The sequence below is a fragment of the Oxyura jamaicensis genome, chromosome 1 (genome assembly GCF_011077185.1).
Source record: "Oxyura jamaicensis isolate SHBP4307 breed ruddy duck chromosome 1, BPBGC_Ojam_1.0, whole genome shotgun sequence".
NCBI lineage: Eukaryota > Metazoa > Chordata > Aves > Anseriformes > Anatidae > Oxyura > Oxyura jamaicensis.
In genome coordinates, this window is record NC_048893.1 from 21788470 (window position 1) to 21809199 (window position 20730).

Consider the following 20730-nt stretch of genomic DNA (forward strand, 5'->3'; position numbering starts at 1 on the left):
TTATTTTATTTTATTTTATTTTATTTTATTTTATTTTATTTTATTTTTGATTTTTATTTTTAGCCTAGCATTGCTGTGCTTGTGGGCTATGACTTAGCCAACTCAAAGTGTATGTCTTCATCTATAGGCTAATCAACCAGTTCCTATACTCCAAGAGTTTTTGATAAGCCTACCAGTATTTAAAGCAGCTACAAAAATCCTTTCTGATAAACAGGTAAACAGGACAGTGTCATTGCTATGATGGAGTATGAGCTGAGAGAATGGTATCTATTTGTGTGTCCCAACTGTGACAGTAGTATATTTGTTAGGATTTAATGCAAAAACTAGCATATTAGATGTTAAAAACCTTGATTACTATAGCAAAAGAAAAGAAAAAAAAAAAAAAAAGGAATTGTAGACACACTTATAAATCCCTCAAATCCATCTCCTGTTTTTGATTGTCTTTCATGTTATTTCCACAAGACAAATCAGCCACAAAAATGATTTAAGTAACTAGTTAAACAGAGTTTATGTATTCCTTATATTAGTGAAGGAAGAAGACAGGATTGATTGATGAGTATGTCTTTTTGTCATTACACATTTTAGTTATATAGGGAGGATTATGTCAAGATTTGAAGGATGTTTAATGTTTAACATTTTTCACTGTATTGCTTACTACAGCTAAGTATTCCAGTACTGTGAGCTCAGATTTCTTGAGTCAGTCCTCCAAAGAAGTCTTTAAATTCTGAGATTAAAAACTCTTGAAGCAATTGCTTTGCCCCCCCCCCCTTTTTTTTTTTTGTTCATTTGTTTTTGAAAGCTTTTCTCTGCAAGCCTGAGGATTCAGAACTTTTAAAAGCATATTAATAAGATTCTCCCACATTTCCATGAATCCAGTATATGGTATCTGTAAAGACGTTTATTAACATTAGTCATAAAATTTCAGTAATACTAAAAATATTAGTGGTTAGTATTTCTAGTTGTAATATTTGGAGTGTGAATTTCTCATAGCAGTAAAGAAGACTGAGGTGGAGGATCAGTCTTCTGAATTTATGGACTCAACCTTTACTGCATTAGCAATATATATTGTTATTCACTAATACTAATACAGAATTGTATCTGTAAAAATGGGTTAATGAAGTACACTCTCCTTAAATGGACAGATTAGCCATTGCAAGGATATATTGTTCCTCTTATGGAGTTTTGTTATCCTGTTAAAAAAACAAACAAACAAACAAAACTTATCATTTGTGTTCAATAGAAGTTAGTTTTCTATATATCTCAATTGTTTCTAATATTCTGCATGTAAACAGATCAATAATCTTTTATCCTTAGAAAAAGAGCCAGTCAAAAAAAGTTCAGATATACTTTTCCAGAACAGCCCGAATATGTAAAATTATTATAGATAGTGCTATGAAAGCTTCTTAAAAGTACTGAAGGATGCTGTTGAAATTCTGAAAGGTCTGTGTGATCCCTGAAGTCAAGTATATAAAAATTGGGAAGTGTGGGAGTGTGTGTATAGGTTATAGGTGTAATAAATGACTTCACATCGAAATTTAAGTCACACATTCTGTAAGGCTGTGACCCATAAAGTGCTTGTAAAACACTGAAAATTAAAATGACTTAAATATTTTATAGATACAGCATTTGTGTTGTTTTACATCTTTGGAAATTAATAACTGTACAATTACCTGAGATAACCATGACAACAGAGTAAATTTTCACTAGGTACCAGTTACTCACTAATGGTTGCTATAATTACGAAGAAAAAAGATATTAAAAAAAAAAAAAAAAGTATTTGTTATCCTTTGCATTGAATACATTAATTATTGCTGCCATGCAGTGTTGAAGGACTCAGGAATATCAAGCATTTTTAACTTGCTGCAACATCTCAGACTTCTCTGTAACTATTCTATAGAGTCTGCCTCCTCTTTTTGGCACAAGGTAGTACTTAATGAATAACATAGTATTTGGGATGAATTATATTAGTTCTGCATTCTAGAAACATCAAACAATAAGCTGTGACAAGGTTGTGAGACTGAAATAACATCACCTTGGATACTTCAGAAAATATAAAGCTGTGGTTGAGGCAGGGACATCTCTGCTTGATGCCTCTCTTCAGTTTTTTTGTGATAATTGAAGTGTGATCTGAAGCTCTGTGTGAGCATGCGTGCTGGTCATGTGGGTTCGTTTGTTTTTTATGTAGGCTGTACAAAAGAAATTTCACTACAAAATGGATTTTGGATTTTTGACTGTTTCTCTTTGGTGGTGTGTCCTCTAAATATCAGAGCTTAAGCCCTGAAGCACTGGAAGGAAGGCCATTTATGATCTCTGTCAACAGTTAGCAATCACTGTTAAGAAATTCCCTAATACACTTTTAACCTGCTTAATTATCACACAACTTACTGCACTTAGGAAACAACAGGAAATAGCTTCACATGTCAAATATAATTTTGCTCAACAAGATGATGTAACTTTATGGATCACTGATAGTATGTTGATCCCACTTAGAGGCATGTGAAAGAACATTTTATCTGTGGTTAGGTTAGACAGAAGAAAATGACATTTATGCTTCATATGTCTATTAACTAAGTGTTAGCAGACTAATGTCAGCCTACTAATGAGAATCCTAATGGAACAGAGTTAAGGATGTGGGTATGTCTTGTTTGAGAAATCTGAATTTAGCTATGTGTTTTCAGAACTTGGACATAATTCATAGCTTCATGGCTTCTAGATTTTATTTTATTTTTACTGTAAATCAACTACACTTTGTATAAGTCTTATGTGGAAAATTGTTTAGATCTTTCATTTTCTTTGTAATCCATTATTTCAACTATAATTATGTAGCATTTTATTTATTTATTTATTTATTTATTTATTTCCATTCATTTTTATTCTAGAAACATAAAATTTAGGAAAAAATAATGAGGGCTTAGACATGAAATGCCACAGTCATTATTAACACAACGAATCACATTTAGGTGTCTGAGAATTATGACCATATTTTAAGTTAGCTAAGATGGCAGATGACTGTTATCCTCATCAGGTGGAGGCTTCTAGAGAAGAGAGCAGAGACAGAGGAGCAGAATCATAAATAAAAGCTATGTCGTAATTGGGACAGAAGTCCCAGTACTGGGAATCATGTCTGTTATCTGGGCTACTTACCCTCTATCCAATTTTGATGCCGTTTTAACAGTTGGATGTCGCAGGATGTGGCCCTCACCATCCACGAAGAACTGGTTGGTGACCTGCTACGGCACTTGGATGTGCACAAGTCGATGGGGCCGGATGGGATCCACCCAAGGGTACTGAGAGAACTGGCAGAGGAGCTGGCCAAGCCACTATCCATCATTTATCAGCAGTCCTGGCTATCGGGGGAGGTCCCAGCTGACTGGCGGCTAGCGAATGTGACGCCCATCTACAAGAAGGGCCGGAGGGCTGACCCGGGGAACTACAGGCCTGTCAGTTTGACCTCAGTACCAGGGAAGCTCATGGAGCAGATTCTCTTGGGAGTCATCATGCGGCACTTGAAGGGCAAGCAGGCGATCAGGCCCAGTCAGCATGGGTTTATGGAAGGCAGGTCCTGCTTGACGAACCTGATCTCCTTCTATGACAAAGTGTCGTGCTGGGTGGACGAGGGAAAGGCTGTGGATGTGGTCTACCTTGACTTCAGCAAGGCTTTTGACACCGTCTCCCACAGCATTCTCCTCAAGAAACTGGCTGCTCTTGGCTTGGACTGGCGCACGCTTCGTTGGGTTAGAAACTGGCTGGATAGCCGGGCCCAGAGAGTTGTGGTAAATGGAGTCAAATCCAGTTGGAGGCCAGTCACTAGTGGCATCCCCCAGGGCTCGGTGCTGGGGCCGGTCCTCTTTAACATCTTCATCAATGATCTGGACGAGGGCATTGAGTGCACCCTCAGTAAGTTTGCAGATGACACCAAGTTAGGTGCGTGTGTCGATCTGCTCGAGGGTAGGAAGGCTCTGCAGGAGGATCTGGATAGGCTGCACCGATGGGCTGGGGTCAACTGCATGAAGTTTAACAAGGCCAAGTGCCGGGTCCTGCACCTGGGGAGTAATAATCCCAAGCAGAGCTACAGGCTGGGAGATGAGTGGTTGGAGAGCTGCCAGGCAGAGAAGGACCTGGGAGTGATAATGGACAGTCGGCTGAATATGAGCCAGCAGTGTGCTCAGGTGGCCAAGAAGGCCAACGGCATCCTGGCTTGTATCAGAAATAGTGTGACCAGCAGGGCTAGGGAGGTGATCGTCCCCCTGTACTCGGCTCTGGTGAGGCCGCACCTCGAGTACTGTGTTCAGTTTTGGGCCCCTCGCTACAAGAAGGACATCGAGGTGCTTGAGCGGGTCCAAAGAAGGGCGACGAAGCTGGTGAGGGGCCTGGAGAACAAGTCCTACGAGGAGCGGCTGAGGGAGCTGGGCTTGTTCAGCCTGGAGAAGAGGAGGCTCAGGGGCGACCTTATCGCTCTCTACAGATACCTTAAAGGAGGCTGTAGAGAGGTGGGGGTTGGCCTGTTCTCCCACGTGCCTGGTGACAGGACGAGGGGGAATGGGCTAAAGTTGCACCAGGGGAGTTTTAGGTTAGATGTTAGGAAGAGCTTCTTTACTGAAAGGGTTGTGAGGCATTGGAACAGGCTGCCCAGGGAGGTGGTGGAGTCACCATCCCTGGAAGTCTTCAAAAGACGTTTAGATGTAGAGCTTAGGGATATGGTTTAGTGGGGACTGTTAGTGTTAGGTTAGAGGTTGGACTCGATGATCTTGAGGTCTCTTCCAACCTAGAAATTCTGTGATTCTGTGAGTTAGACTGAAAATGGTGTTACCTTTCTATTTTTCCTCACCAGGATGCTGCCTAACTATCACCAATGGCAAAGCACTTTTATTTGCCTCTCATCAGCTGCCGGAATGTGTTAGTATAGAACAAAACAAAACAAAAAAAGAACAAAATAAAAGAAAACCAACCACCACCTCCAAAAGCCAGCACAACAACCAACCAACCAACCGAAAAAGCTTTGGGAGCTTCTTGCTCACCAAGAAGATGAAAGATGAACAAGTTTGAGAAGCTCCCTAAACTTTGGTGAAGCAGAGCACCTGGAAATATAGATGGCTCTTCAGATACTCTTTTTTTTTTTTTTTTTTTTTTTTTTTTCCTGCAGACATCCCTTGCAATTTAACTAGTTCCTTAACAGCACAGTCTTGATGTTGATTCTCTGTTGTAAAGAGTTGCTCCCCTTGATCCAGATCCTTAAACGAGAACCACCTCCATCTGGGCAGTGCTTTGATTTAACTCCACACCTCCTTTCCCTCATATTTCAGTTCTAGAGGAATTGCTCTACAGGGGAAAAGGAAGAAATCTTTCTTTCCGAGATTGCACAGGCACTTGCGAGTTGCTAGTATTCACTAAAGTTGTTTTATTATTATTATTATTATTTCATTTATTTATTACTTGGAACACTTTATAGTAGTGCCTTTTGACTTCCAAAGTCCACAGGGGTGTGTATGTGTCTGCCTGGTAAGTTTTCATCCTGGCCTGAAGTAAATGTTCAGACTGGAGCCTGAAGTGGGAGTGCTGTAACTCCACTCTGCCTTCCCAAAGTGTCAGTTTTCAGCTTGACAGGCATTTACCCGAGCAGTTTCAGAGTGTCAAAATAGGCAGAGTAGAAACTCTACTGCAAAGATACATTGTAGTAAAACTGAGCAGAGGTGCTTACTCCAGAAGAAATAAGCTAATTAAGTGAAAAAAAGAGGAGCCTGATAAAATCAGATTTTCACACAGAATCCATAACTCTTTCGAAGGTTAAAATAATGAATGACAGAAATTAAGATTTATACTTGTAACTGTTGCAACAGGACCACTGCTCTGGAATGATGTATGAACATTCATCCAGGAAGGTGCAAGTTGTTTTTTTTTTCCACATATAATGCACTTTGTCCTATATAGGACCTTCTAAACATGGTAGATAACTCCAATGGAAGTACTCTGTATTCAGAGACAGAGGTTCTGAAATTAGTAGGGACTAGTTTCAAAACAAAAAAACTAAAAAAGAAAATGAAGCACTGAAGTGTTGTGCCTCCCTCCATGAATAATGGCAAAAATCCAGATGTGAAAGAGCACAAAGTAGGAACCTGGAAAAGGCAGAATAAGGATGAACCTCAGCATCTCCAGGAGCTGAAGACAGGGTGTAGGCAAGGTTTACCTGAGTTCTTCATACCATGTAGTTCTCACATACATCTAGTTGTGTCCTTCTGCTGACCAGATATTGCTATTAATGGTATTGCAAAATATACATTAAATGGAATTTTTAATTTAAACATAACATACACTTCATAACATTAAAATGAATATTTTCCACCCAAGAGCATTTGATATTTCCAGTCATACAAATAAAACTTTTTGTTTCTTTTACACTTACGTATAGCATAGTTGCTACCCCCAAACCTAAAAGTCCTCTTCCTCTTTCAGCATGAGCTGTTAGCACTTACCAGATAATGTCATATCACCTTGCTACTATTCTAGTATGTCACTAGAGTAATATTTATCTTGACTCTAATTTCTATGTGATGTGTTGATTCTTAAGGGATTAAGCTGTGTGTCCCCATTGCATATATTTCCTCCCACAGCCCATTGTGTTGTTGTTGTTTCCTTGTTTAGTTTTGGTTGGTTGTTTTTTCATCTCACTGGGTTCTTCAGATTTATAAACAAAACAGTGTTGTCTGGTTCACATGGTACAATTTAGGTTTTTAAGAAGCAACCTGTCTCTATAGATCTTTTCAGTGCCAAATGAGAACAGGCTGGATTTTTACTTGTTTTAGGGTGTGTTTTATGGCACATCATGTCTCTGGGTTTGCTGTGGTAAGAAGTTCTAATATTCAACTGCCTTCTGGAGGGAAAAAGGTATTGCTTTTTATTTGTTATTTTAAATATCATGTGCTCTTTTTATACACCCTGCCCAATGTTCTTATGCACAGTTGGAATGAACTATTCCTTTCACAGAAGTATGCATTTCTAATCACAGAATCATATAAGGGTTGGAAAAGACCTCCAGGATCATCTGGTCCAACCACACCCCTACCACCAATGTTACCCACTAAACCATGTCCCTAAGCACCATGTCCAACCTTTCACTAAACACCCCCAAGGATGGTGACACCAACACCTCCCTTGGCAACCTGTTCCAATGCCTGACTATTCTTTCTGAGAAGAAATGTCTCCTAATTTCCAACCTAAACCTCCCCTGGTGCAACTTGAGGCCATTCCCTCTAGTCCTATAAGTCCTACCTGTAAGAAGAGGCTGACCCCCAGCTCCCCATCACGTCCTTTCAGGTAATTGTAGAGAGCAATAAGGTCTCCCCTGAGCCTCCTCTTCTCCCCAACCCCAGTTCCCTCAGCTGCTCCTCACGTGAATTTTGTTTCAGGCCAAGACCAAGACATCAAATTATACCCACCTCTGCAGTGTCACCCTTAAAGTTCTTATCCATTAACTTCAACAGTATAAAGTTGTACTGCCTGGCATGGAATTGGTTTATATCACTTTATTTTAATATCAGATTATATACCTTCTCTATGAGAGATCCATCTCTAGTGGCTGCCACCATAATTTATATCACACTTGCCCTAAGACTGTATATTATGCATTTTCTGTAGTACTCTCAGTTTCCCCTTGGTTCTATTTTCTGCTTTCATACATGAATAGCCAGAATCTGCCCCGTGGTAAGTAAGATAAATTGCTTAACATGGGCATTGAATGCTGTTTTAGATAACCCTAGGGTATCCATCTGGCCTCCAGCTGCTGCCTCAGAAAGGCACAGGTTCTCTGACATAAACATATTCTGCGCATCTATGTGGGTGTCTCCAGTACTTTAGGATATGTAAAACAGCAGGAAGTTTGTGGCAATTGGGTGCTATCCAGTTTTGTTGTCCTAATCATGAGCTGAGATATTTTAGGGTTAACGTAAAGAGGTGTGTTTTCAGATTTTGAATATGTGTGACAATCATCCTTTTTAACTTTAGTAATCACATTGTTCATTGTTTCAAAATGTCTGCTGTATGAAGATTGAGCAGATAGTGGTTTCATTTCTCACAAACCTTACATAGCCCATTACAGTGTATATTCCTCCTCTGTCTGCCAGCCTAATATTCACAAATTATCTTATATTAGTTCTACATAATTCTTTATAATTCTCTTTTTTTTTTTTTTTTTTTTGAGTATGAAATGTTTTAACAGCTTATGTTTACCCTTTCTATTCATTCTATTTCAATCTTCTCTTTCATTTGTCTCAATGAGAGGCTTAACAGTGATGAATTTCCTTTCTAATTTTACAGATACATTCTGCTTCCTTGGGAATTCTAAGTACTGACGGTTCACATGATTACTGTCCCTCTTTCCACTTTAGTGAGAACCACATAACTCATGTACATCGCTGCAGTACTTTTTAACAACTAATTAAAATGAAATGCTCAATTAAAAAAAAAAAAAAAAAAAAATCTGCCCCCAACACTTAGTACTTGAAAGTAATAATACAAATTAATGAAATAAGAGTTGATTCTATAAATCTGAAGTCTTCCACTAATGCCAAATTCTAACAGATGGTGCATTTTGAGGTTTTTGTACACAACAGTTAACTATATTATAGTGTACTATAGCTGCTTGACTTCTATTTATGTAACCATACCCTCTAATCCCTGCTGACTGCAATGCGTTTCATAATAGATAAAACAGCCTATGTAGAGTAGCTCAAAGGATGAAGATTTAGCTTAAGTAATTTTCATTTCATTTTAGAAAAAGAGCTGAATATCAAGCTACTGAAATCTGGTAAAATCTCATAGCAATCTTTGTAATGGAATCAGCTCTACTAGAGTTGGAATACTCTCTAAATGTCAGTTGTGGGGCTTATCACTTTTCTACACTTTTGGCAAGGCACCGAAGTAGTTGTGCTTCATAAGTAATTTTTTACTAAAGGTTTTCTTGTAAGGGAAACCCAAGGTTGTTGTTTTATTTTAACAGATTTTTTTTCTTTTTATTTTAAGAAGAAGAAAAAAAAAATATTAAAGGCTCACCATTTTAACTTTCACTACAGCTTAATAATTTTAATATGTATTTGGCCACCTACACGTATGAACTTGTGGTTTTCCAGTCATTCAATTTCCTTTCCACTACTGGAGATGTGCAGAGAGAAACTTCACTGGAAACCACCTGAGATAGCTTATTTGGTGACCTCACTGGGAACTAAGCTCACAGCTTGCTGTAAGAGATGGGATTGTTTACATACACATGCAAAGAAAATTGGTAAAGCAGGCACATAAGAGAGTTGTTGAGCAGCATCTTAAGAATATCAAGGTACATTTTTAAGAATTTCTTGAGAAGAAGGTGAATTTTCAAATTCAGTGTACAAAGGGCTTGTCATAAAGCAGTTGTTTATCAAAAACTACTTTCCTTGACATCAACGTAAGGCATTAAAAATTCAAAAGAATCCTTTTCATACTTGATTCTGAATTAAAAACCTCATGCATTTTACTTTCTTCTTCTCTAAATAACATTTCTGGCTAGTTTAAGCTGCATTTTAAAAGGCTTATATACTACTGAGGTCAAAGATACATTCCTTTGGTAATACTTAACTATTGCGTTAGCTTGACATGCAAAGTTGTTTATTGCAGCTGGTTGTAAACTGGGAAGGAAGAGGAAGAATTTATCTCAGAATCAGATTATTACTTAATATGTACAATAAGTAAATGTGTCTTTAAGCTTAATAAACTTATTTTACATTGTAGATATAGATTGTCTTCAACTGAATGGTAATGGAACTACTACACAATGTATCCAGCTATAGGGTTTATAGAAAGTTGTTTTGTCTGATTATGGAGTTATTTTTAGTTGCTATCTGTTTATTAGTCATTCAGTGCATCAAAGGGATTTGGAAAGCAGTAAATCAAAGATTCTGAAGCTTTTAGGTAACCATATCATACATACATGGCTATTAAATTAGTATTCAGTAATAAACACATGCATACCTTATGACTTGAAAAACTTAGGAGGTATGTTTGTTCAGATAGACAACCCATGTTTCTTTGCCTGTCTTTTGAACCACATCATTGGACATAGACACAACTCTGCTAGACTGTATCATCAATTCATTCTGTGATGTCTTTGACGTAGCAGAACAGATGCAGTTCTGTCTCCATGTGTTTCCCACTTCGTCTTACCTCTTTTGTCCCTTTGGCTAAGTAGTTTATGTAAAGGTAAGGGCACTCAAACCCTTTGCTAACTTTGGGACTGAACTGCTGGACTTTACAGACTGAGGACATTAAATGAGATGCATTTTCCTAATTTCTTGTACTTTTTTTTTTTTTTTAAGTGATTTCAAAACAAGTTTGAAAACCATTTGAACAATACTTCACTGTACTTTATTATAAAATTTGAAAAATTCCCTCTTATCAGTGTAGAGTTACAATTAAAAAAAAAAAAAAAAGATTTTCTAAAAGTATTGAGTTGTTTAAAGGGTTGTGTAAAGAGTTGTTTAACAAAGATAGACATCAAAAATGGGTCTCAAAATAAGTTAGTACTAAGTTTATAAATAATAAAGAAAAATGGTTGGCTCAAGGGAAATATGAAGGTTCACACATGATTTTCCATTGGTAGCCAAGCTTATTAAAAATTTAGTTAAGATGATGACAGAGTGCATACAATTATCTGAGTCAATCATGAGTTAAAATGATGCAGAGCAACATAAGCACACCGAGAATAAAATGTGAAAAGTCACAGTTCCCTCTCTGTTCTTTAACTACCTTGCTAAATGATTGCTGACAAATTATGAAAAAAATGTTTATGAAATTAGTGAAATGATTTAAAAAAATGTGGGCTGCCTTGCGGTCTCTGAGGTAGTCTAGGTAAGCATTTCAGGGACATTTTTCCTAAGCAGAAGTAACATTTTGCTATGATGGTTCCCAATAAATGCAGTTCCTGAATGAAGGTATCCAAGTTTATTCTCTAAAATAAATATTCTATCCAAGAACTATCCAGTGTGCTTTCCCCAGATCTGTTTTATAAACTGGAATTTATATAACCTGGACTGATTACTTCAGGTCAGAGTGTCATTTTCTGCATTAATTTCTGGCAAAAATATATTGCATTTAAATTTAGCAGCGGGTCCTCAACATCCATTAAATGAAGCAATTAAACACTCAGTGTCTTGAACTAGTATTAAGATGCAATTCCCTGTAATGGCAATTATACCATACAAGCATACATGGCAGTACACAAGCATACATAGTACAGGATTTCAAGAATGATCAATTCTGCATATCAGTTTGTTAAAAAAGGCACTTTTACAAGTCAGTGTTACAATGTTTTACACTTAATCGAGTTATGTCTCCACCAATGTAATGAGTTATAGTCAGCTTCAGTGTTTCTCCACATGGTTTAATTACCTTGTCTCTATAAAATTTTGGGCTTGCTTTTTTTTTTTTTTTTTTTTTTTTTTTTCACAGAAGTATTCACTTTAATACTTTAATTCAATAAAGCGTACATTCAATGGGTTATCCAAACAAAATATATTTTCTTACATAAAATACTTTTTGGTTTGTGGACTATCCGTTCTCAGGCATTGTTCATCAGTGTATATTTTTCTTCAGATGAGATTAATATTCTTTTCAGAACACTAATTAACCATTGATGATTTGTTTATATCCTTTATATCTCTAGTTTCATTCTCTGCTTACACTTTCAAAGCTTCTTTCAAAGCCTTGCTAAAATTCCTAGTTTTTCTTCAAAAGCCTTTAAGCTTTGCTTTCCTGGTTACGTAACTAATGGTTATTAGCATAGTTATTAATGGTTATTAGCACAATACAGTCATGCATACCTCCTTTTTTTTAGGTTCATTCAACATACACAAAACAATGACATAGAAAAAAATATAATAGTTATTACATAATTATGACATAAGACGTAGATGAAGATATTGGTCTGGTGCCACTTGCTAACAATAACTACTAGTTATGGCAGCATCCCTAGGATGTTATCAGATTTACCTCACAACAAGCACTGTGACTGTTATTTTACCTTATAAAAATGTTATTCCACAGAAGGATAGCACATTCATCCTAGTATTTGGGAGTCTGAATCTTCTGTGACTTATTCGAGACTTTAGAAAACTGAACTTTATGAAGATGGCAAAACTTATCTTAACTTCTGCTGTAAGAGAGAGATCTTGTTGGACTCGGTTGGAATGGCAGCTGAATTCAGCAAGATGGTATGCTACTGTCAACTGTGGTGCACTGAGTGAAATTCTCCTGCTGAGAACATAATAATATCAAAGAAGAAGATGGTTCTGGCCTGTGCTGTGTCATGTACTCCTAGCACATGATGTTTCTAAAAAAAACACAAGATAGTATAAACTCACACTGTTTTTGCTGATCATAAGGGTGACTGAAAACCCCATTAGTCTTTAGGACAAAGAACATTATGTATCCATTGTTAATAGGTTTCTGTTCCTACCATAAGCTCTTTAAATGGTGCTGAGTGGAAAGATGATTCCTGTCACAAATTGAAAAAATAGTCAGAAGGTTACTTCAACAGCTACTTACCCAAAGATGCTGTGTTTATTGGGTGGAAGAATTTTTGTTGGATCAACCTGCTATTTGTGCAATTAAGAGTAATTTCACTACTTATAAAAGATTGTAGACTGACATTTTTCTTGCCCTTACTTCTGCCAAAAGAATTGGGAGCAAATCATAAAGAGATTTCCAAAATTTTGTGTTGAGTCTCTTGTATTTCAATGGGGTCTTAAATATTTATCACACATAATCTTTTGATACTCTTCTTCTGTGATTGCTCACATCTAATTTTTGCTGCCAGAATTTTGCTGGCAGAATTGTGAAATTGGCACAGTGGTTAATGTGCCACTTGTCACTCTGAAAACACTGTTCATTTCACTGGATATCAGTTTTGTATGAAAGCTGTTATATAAAACAGGAGAACGCAATAATTTATGGGAGACAGAGATGCAAGAAGTATTTATGCAGAAATTCTGTAGGTATGTAGAATACCTACTATTCCCACTTCTAATGGCCAAATTCTGCATAATATATACCCAGACTTTCAAGCTTTTTTTTTTGACATTGTCTGGAAAGTGTTCATACAGTGGGCTTAGTACCTCTAGGTATTATGTTAAAAAGCCTCATACTGCAGGAATTTACTAGGAACTAGGTACTCTCTCTTTCTTGATTTTCATATGGAGAGATGTGAAAATAGTGTTGTTTTTGTTTGTTTGTTTACTCAGTGAACATAGTTTTCTTTCTCCAGTTACTGAAAAACAACTTTAAGATATTTGTATTTGTCTTCAGTGGACCTCCATTATAAATTTCTTTCATCTGTACATGTGAATTTGTGTGTGGGGGTTCTGAATATGACATTCTTTGTGTAATTTTTGCAAAGTCTCTGTAGGACTGCAGATCCTTGAAGGTAATGTCACCTTGAGGGAATTAATCAAAACATGCTCTAATTTGGCTAGCCTGGCTGCCAAGGTGGACATGTAGTTTTCAATCGTTGAACATTTTGTTGATCGAAGTAAGAACAGAGAGTCGATTTATAACTTTTGACAGCTTCGGCAATAGACCTTTCTGTCTGACAGCCTCGTGTATAGAAGAGAGAGCAACAAACACAGCTGCTATCATTAATTTATTTTGATAAAACACTTTTACACAGGTGGTCAATGCTAGAAACTGATCACGTTAGCTGTGACCAGATTTAGAGATTTGTTCCTCAAGGGCTTTTAGAGCTTTGGCTCTTAAGTTGATGATATTCGCTTTATTTTCATACTTTACAGGGAAAGTCTTTAAGGAGTTCATTGGAAGATTGCTATTTGTACCACTACACTGTATTCACACTTTAAAGTGAAATTGTGCCCTTCTGCAAGTCAAAAGGATTTTCTCTGCTTTTTTTTTTTTTTTCTGGTTTTTTTTTTTCATTTTTTTAAATGGACAAAGGGGGGGGGGGGATTTTAAAGTTGTTTTCATTAACTTCTATATAAGGTAGCTTTAGTGATAATGAAAATAGCACACATTTTCCTTGTGAGGTTTTTAGACTTATTACCATATCAGTGTTGCATTAAGAAGAACCTGGTCAGTGTGATCAACTGTCTCTAATTATAATTGTACCCCCAGAATATATTTTCTGGAAAATTGGTATAAAGGTATTTATACTAATTGCTTTTTAATATTTTTCAGGGAGTGCTGGAACACCTGTTATCTTCAATGAAAATGGAGATGCTCCTGGACGCTATGACATTTTTCAGTATCAAATCACCAACAAAAGTACAGAATACAAAGTAATTGGTCATTGGACCAACCAGCTTCATCTAAATGTAAGTAGTACCTTAATTATGTTGCTGGCATTGGAGAAATGCAACCATTTGAATATTACATTATTATATTTCAGGAATGTTGAGGAGAGGACACCTACCTGGGCAACCTGCTCTAAGGAACCTGCTTTGGCAAAGGGGTTGGACCTGATGATCTTTCGAGGTCCCTTCCAACCCCTTCAATTCTGTGATTCTGTGACTTCTATTAGTTGGCATAGAGAAGTTACTCCATTCTCTTTTTGAGAAGACAGCAAAAAAAAAAAAAAAGAAAGAAAAAAAAAAGAAAGAAAAGCTGAACCCAATTATTTTTATTTTAAAGTAGGTTGGGTTGCACATTCACCTGCTGCTTTAAATGATATTTTAGAGTCATTATGTATCTGACATTTCTCAGTCTGACTATGAAGTTAGGCAGTGAAATAGTAACTCATCCTTCAAAAGAAGGTGTCAGACAAAATGGTTCGCACATATATATTGCTCATGTCTTTCAAATATAGAAAGAATACGAGGGGATGGAAATGTACTTAATAAAAGAGAAGTTTTGACTGTCTTACCACTTCTGAGTTGGTTGAAACACTAGGATGATGAACTACTGCAATAAAAATATTTATTGAATATAAAAGGAGAATTTGGAGTTTTTCTGTGTAGTTAGCTAGGATTAGTATAGTCTCTTATTACTTAATAACAGAGAAAACAAAGTTACCCTTCCCTGGGAGGTGTTTCTAATTGCTGCTTTAATAAGTTCTGCAAGTTTTGTGGTAGCTGAGCCCCACGTGTGCACTGAATTATATTTGTTTTGAAAATCACCGTCCCAGTAAGATACAGAGAATGTATATAAAAATATTTGAATGACAGCTAAGCATCAAAACACAACTGTAATGGGAAGTTCTGGGGGCCAGGAAAGTTACAGTCATGAGAACACCACAACACAGTTAACCTGTCTCATTGATTTACAGGGTTCACTTTAGCTCTGCAAATTTGAAATACGAACTTTTGTTTTGCTAAAGGCTAGTGAGAAAGGCAACAGTGTGAACTGATGACTGGATTCACCAACCAGAGTTTATTCAGTAATTTTAATCAAACCACAAAGAAGAGTTTTCTAACAGCTCTAGTTTTCTGTGTAAGTGGTTCCTGATAAAGACGAGCAAAGACAGTGTAGTAAATATTTGCCAATGATTCTCCCATTGAGACTACTTTGCAATAGATATCTGAGTGCTACCAACAATAATACATGTGATAGCTCTCAATTTTCAGGCACAACTGTTAAAGCTCTTTACCATATCTAATATTTAATATCTGTAACTACTTGGCAAGGACTCATTTATTTACTTCTTCTGCCCAAATAGAAAACAAACAAACAAACAAAAAACAACCCTACCAACAGAAACTGCACAGAGCAGATTGTGTGGCAGAGTTATCTCTCCAGTAACCTGATATCTGTCTGCTGAAAGGCATGAAAGAAAAAAAATAATTTTAAACAAGTGTAAAGATTAATACTAAATGGTAATTTCTGGAAAGTATTAGAGTTAGACCCTTATTATATCTATTATAACAGACATTCATGATTTCCATAATTGCTATAGTTTTCTGAAAAGTTCTGATGTTTATAAATAAGCTGAAAAACTGATACTTACATTTTGCACATTAGTACTAAAATAGCATTTACATAGTAATAGCTAGAGTTACCTTAGAATTTTCTTCAAATTCCATTCCAATTTGTCTTTTTGTATCCCCACCTAGACTGCTAAATTTTTAATTAAGTCTGTGGCTTTTCAGTCCCTTTATTTTTGCCTGACATTTGTGTAGTGCCGGGAATTATCTGACATACCAGCAGACTGACTTCTACTCATACTACTGATACCACACCATGCTAAGCACATTGACCACAAAGCTAGCGGGAAAGGATTTATCTAAGGACACCTCTTGTTAACTCTCATTGAAAATGGACGTATTAGGATGTTCTTGTGGCTTTCTTCTTTTGTCACTTTTTTTTTTCAAGTTCACTGATGAGCTGTCTAGCTTGTGGAGTGGTACAGATGCGAAAGGGCTGGCACAACACCCTACTGCTGGCATTTCATCTTCCAGCTTCTTGCCACACTGCCCCGTGCTTATCTGGCCCAGGGTGCCAGCGGTTGCACAGTGCTCCTCTGTGCAGCAGGATTCGGCAATGAGATGTTTCTCCCCCTACTTATCACATGTTTTTGAACTTACTCAACTTTATGCTGGAGGAACTCTAAAGTGAAGAGTGAGCTTTATATCTTATGGTTTGTCAGGGAGTGAGGTTTTGGATGCCAGTCACTGTTGGTGTCTTCTGGTGCTGGTACAGTAACAATGAAGAGGGAAGTCATAATATGGATGATGCAGTTTGTTTCCCTCTGTTTCTGCATTCACTGAGTTTATATAGCATGTGATTTGCTGTGGCAATCCTACCACCTCATTTTACTAGACAAAGTATACTGAGACCAAGTAATCTTTGTGAGTGATTGTCAATACCCCAAGTCATCATATGCCAAATTTGGTAGTGCCTTTACTTGCCAATAAATCAGAGGGAACATAGAGGATATCTTCAGTGGTTTCAGTGAAAAACTCTATATTTATTGAAGGCAAAGCAATGTATATTTTTATGCTGCTGTTCTATAAAAGAAATATTTCTAAAATATAATACTTTTTCCCACCATATCCTTCTTTCTCCAGCAGTTTCCTTTTTATGAAGACATATGTAACTGATTTTTAATGAATCTCTGTGTCAGATGGATATCTTCTATAGATAATTCTACGTCTACTCCAATTTTTATAGATATTTCTATTTAAAATTTTGTGGTAACACAATTGTGTTGGTCTATATAGATGGTACTGTGTCTCAGAAAACTTATAGCTTTTATTCATTTATTTGCTATGACAGAAAAAATAAATCATGAAAATACCAAGATTGTAGTAGTTTAACCTTTTGAACAGTTAATTAAAATAGGATTAGAACATGTTTTGCACCTAAATTGTTGAGTCAAGGTTTCCTTTTTCTCTTTCTGTATATATTTTTTTTTTTTCTTTTTGTTTTCCTTTCTCATAGGGTACTCTGTCATATTTCCTCTGTTCAGTCTTGACTGCAAGTGTCTGAATCAAGACTGCAGGTCTCTGTCATTTGGGCTATGGCTTGTAGAGAACCCTCGTCCTGTCTTTGAACCTAACCCTCGGGTTTCCTCTGCTGGTGTCTCTGCTTCCTCAGAGTTTTCACTGACTCGTCAGGGTCCTTGTGGTCAAGCTTCAGACTTGTTCTGGAGCAAAGCCTGGTGTAATGCTGGCTTCCCCTTTGGACAGAAAGTGCCAGCTCTGGCTAGATAAAGACTCTGTATCTTGCTTCCTAAGGGGCTTTTTGTCAGCAGACTTCACTAGCTGGGATACTGTTTTCTCCCTGTAGTCCTCAGTAACCTTAATGATCTCCTTTGGGCAGATTGACCTATCAGATTTCCTCCGAAGCAGCTACAGAAACTTCTGATTACTGATCAGCACTATTCTTGTAATACTTACAAAACAAACAGATGTGTAAAAATGCTGTGATGTGCAGAATAACAAATTAAAAAAAAATAATAATAATAAAAAAAATCCTCATCTTCAGATTTTAAACTTTCATGTCATTATTGAGTTTGAATAAGGTATCTTAGGCTTTGACATACATAAATATTAAATGTTTTAAATGCACTGTAAATAATCAAACCCTAGAAGTTTTTTATATGACTTTGATGGAAAAAAATCGTTACTTCAGAACTTCTGATCATTGACTATATTTATCTGCCAGGGTTTGGGGTTGTTTGCTTTCCTCATTTTCTTTTCTTCATCAGTAGAACAACATAACATATATTCAAGCAATATTGATAGTTATAAACCTTTCCCCTCCAAAATATTTTGCTTTTCATAGTGAATAATAATAATAATAATAAAGAACAACAGGAAAAGGCAGTTGTTTCCACAAAAGTTATGTTTTATTCATATTGCAACAGTATTTTGCATACCATATCATGTGTAAAAGTTCCTTATGAATGTGTGGGTTTAGCAAATTTGAGCTCTCAACCATGTAATCTCTGTAGGAGGAAAGTTGAAAACAAGCTTGCTTTTCCTAGTAGTTATGATTTGAAATCAACTTCCTGATACGACTAATAATGAATTCCCTCTTAGAAACTATGTTTTGTATTGTATCTGTTGTAATAAGGGCTAGAAAGAGGTGTTGACTGAAGGCTTTTTTTTTGGTGACAGTACATGTTCCAGTCCTAAAGTTTTAATAAGAAATATTTCTCAGTTTTCTTTGTGACTTAACAATAGATTAAATTTTTTTTTTTAATGGTTCATTTTTGAAATACTTTTTTTTTTTTTTTTTTAAATTTTAAAATGTTTTCTATTTTGAAACCTAAAAGCCAGTTTGGAAAAGAAAAGTTGAAATGTTTAAGAATTATAAGATATAATATTTTGTCTTTTTTTATTTAAAAAAAAAAAATCTTTTAATATAGCTAAAACTATAAATTGTTTTCATTTCAAACTTATACATTGCTTTGGTTTACAAAAATCTGTATTGAAAGAACATAATTTGAAAATATATGTAGATACAAATCTATATTCTTCCAAGTTAGTAATTTTTTGATTGATGAAAGACACAATTATTGATGCTTTCACTATCAGATATTTAGCTGAAGCAGATAAGAAGCTTGAGCAGAGATCCACTTATGTTATCTTAGTCCTTATGGGAAACAAATACTCACTTTACCATTGTAAGCTTCAAGTCCAAATGTAATGAAATTTTAAAGATATATTTCATTTATTTATTTATTTATTTATTAACCAAAGCACAGGAGTTCAAGTGAAGAGAAAAGTAAATTTTACAGTAATGGACTTTTAACTTTCTCTTAGAAAGAATAGATTGCATTTGCTCTCAGATTTACGGAGTGTATGCACTGAGAATATAAATGGCTCAGGGGCAGACGTTTTTTCTATGATGGCCTTGATTTATAACTAAGAAATCCATAAATTAAAATTACTGTGATGTGATGAACTGTCAGAAAGACAGCCCTAATCATCAATAGCCTTAAGCACCATGGTTGGTGAACTAGTGAAAATTGGGAACCCCACATTGAGCTTCCCGTCAGGCAGCCATATCACAAGAAGATTTAAATCAGTATTGGATTTAATCTTTTTTTTTTTTTTTTTTTTTTTTTTTTTTTTTTTTTCCTATGACTTGTAAATTATGTATCTAATCCTGAAGGAACCTATCAACACTGACATTAGTCAATTCTTTTTAAAAGTAACAGATTCAACATTCATCAGTTCCTTTTCTTGTGACATGACAGAAAATGACAGAAGCTTACGATATTTTCTTTAACTGCAGAAAACAAGTTTTAAACTTTGCTTCAGGCCACTTTATTTCTGTATTTCATTTATTTCATTAAAGAAGTCAGAGAGCTCTCCCCCCCCCCCCCCCCCCCCCCCGGCTGTGGTAAGCATTATATAATTGATAGATCCTCTTTATTTTGTTTTTTTTTCCTTTGAATAGCTGAACCTAACCCTAAGTTTAACAAAAGAACACACTACAGTGAAACACATAACAGGAGCACTTCTCGCTATATATGATTATAACTGTAAACAAAGTATGACAATCATACTGCCTGCAGGGCAGTATGGTCTTCTGACCATATGTAATAAGACAATAGAGTTCAAACTTACTCTCCATTACCTGAAAACGCTCCGTCAAAAATAAAAGTCATTGAGACAAGCAAAAATGTTTTGGATTCTTTTATTCTTCTCAAAATTATACTGCTGTCTTCCTTTATTTTATACAAGGCTGAAAGTCAAGTAGGAAGATACTATCACAGTTTTTAGAAGATTACTTAGGTTTTACAAAGCTAGTCCTGGTCTTATCACTGATCAGTAAATATGGCTCAGGATTTATTCCTCTTTGCTCTCAGAATCTGAGTTCAGTATGAAATTTGTAGTCACTAAGGACAAATGCTGGCCTGAAGAGATCATTCAGCAGTGGACGCACACTATAGACAGCCAGTAAAATACCAGAAACATGGAATAAAAATGGGATTTTATGATTTTGGTAGGTTGCATATTTTATTATGCATTAAATATATATATATATGTATTTAAAATAAGCCAAATGCAGATGCTAAAAAACATTAAATGATTTTGAAATGTACCTGTAAACATGACTGAAAATCAAAAGAGCACTTGGTTGTTTTGAACAAGATCCAAGGACCCTAGAAGAATCCAAGAATGACAACTTGTCTTGCTTTCAAAGATTTATTCCTTGTTAGTCCTAATAGTCTCTTTCCTTCCTTCCTTCCTTCCTTCCTTCCTTCCTTCCTTCCTTCCTTCCTTCCTTCCTTCCTTCCTTCCTTCCTCC

General features: G+C 36.1%; 1 protein-coding gene across 8 annotated transcripts in view; it reads left to right on the plus strand.

The window, feature by feature from the left end:
- The window catches only part of GRM8 (glutamate metabotropic receptor 8), a 374392-nt gene that overhangs the window by 285545 nt on the left and 68117 nt on the right, over positions 1-20730 (plus strand). For all 8 annotated transcript variants that reach the window (XM_035309196.1, XM_035309242.1, XM_035309177.1 and 5 more), the window contains one exon: positions 14209-14345. In XM_035309196.1, the coding sequence (XP_035165087.1) occupies positions 14209-14345 (137 nt within the window). The remainder of the gene's footprint in view (positions 1-14208; positions 14346-20730) is intronic.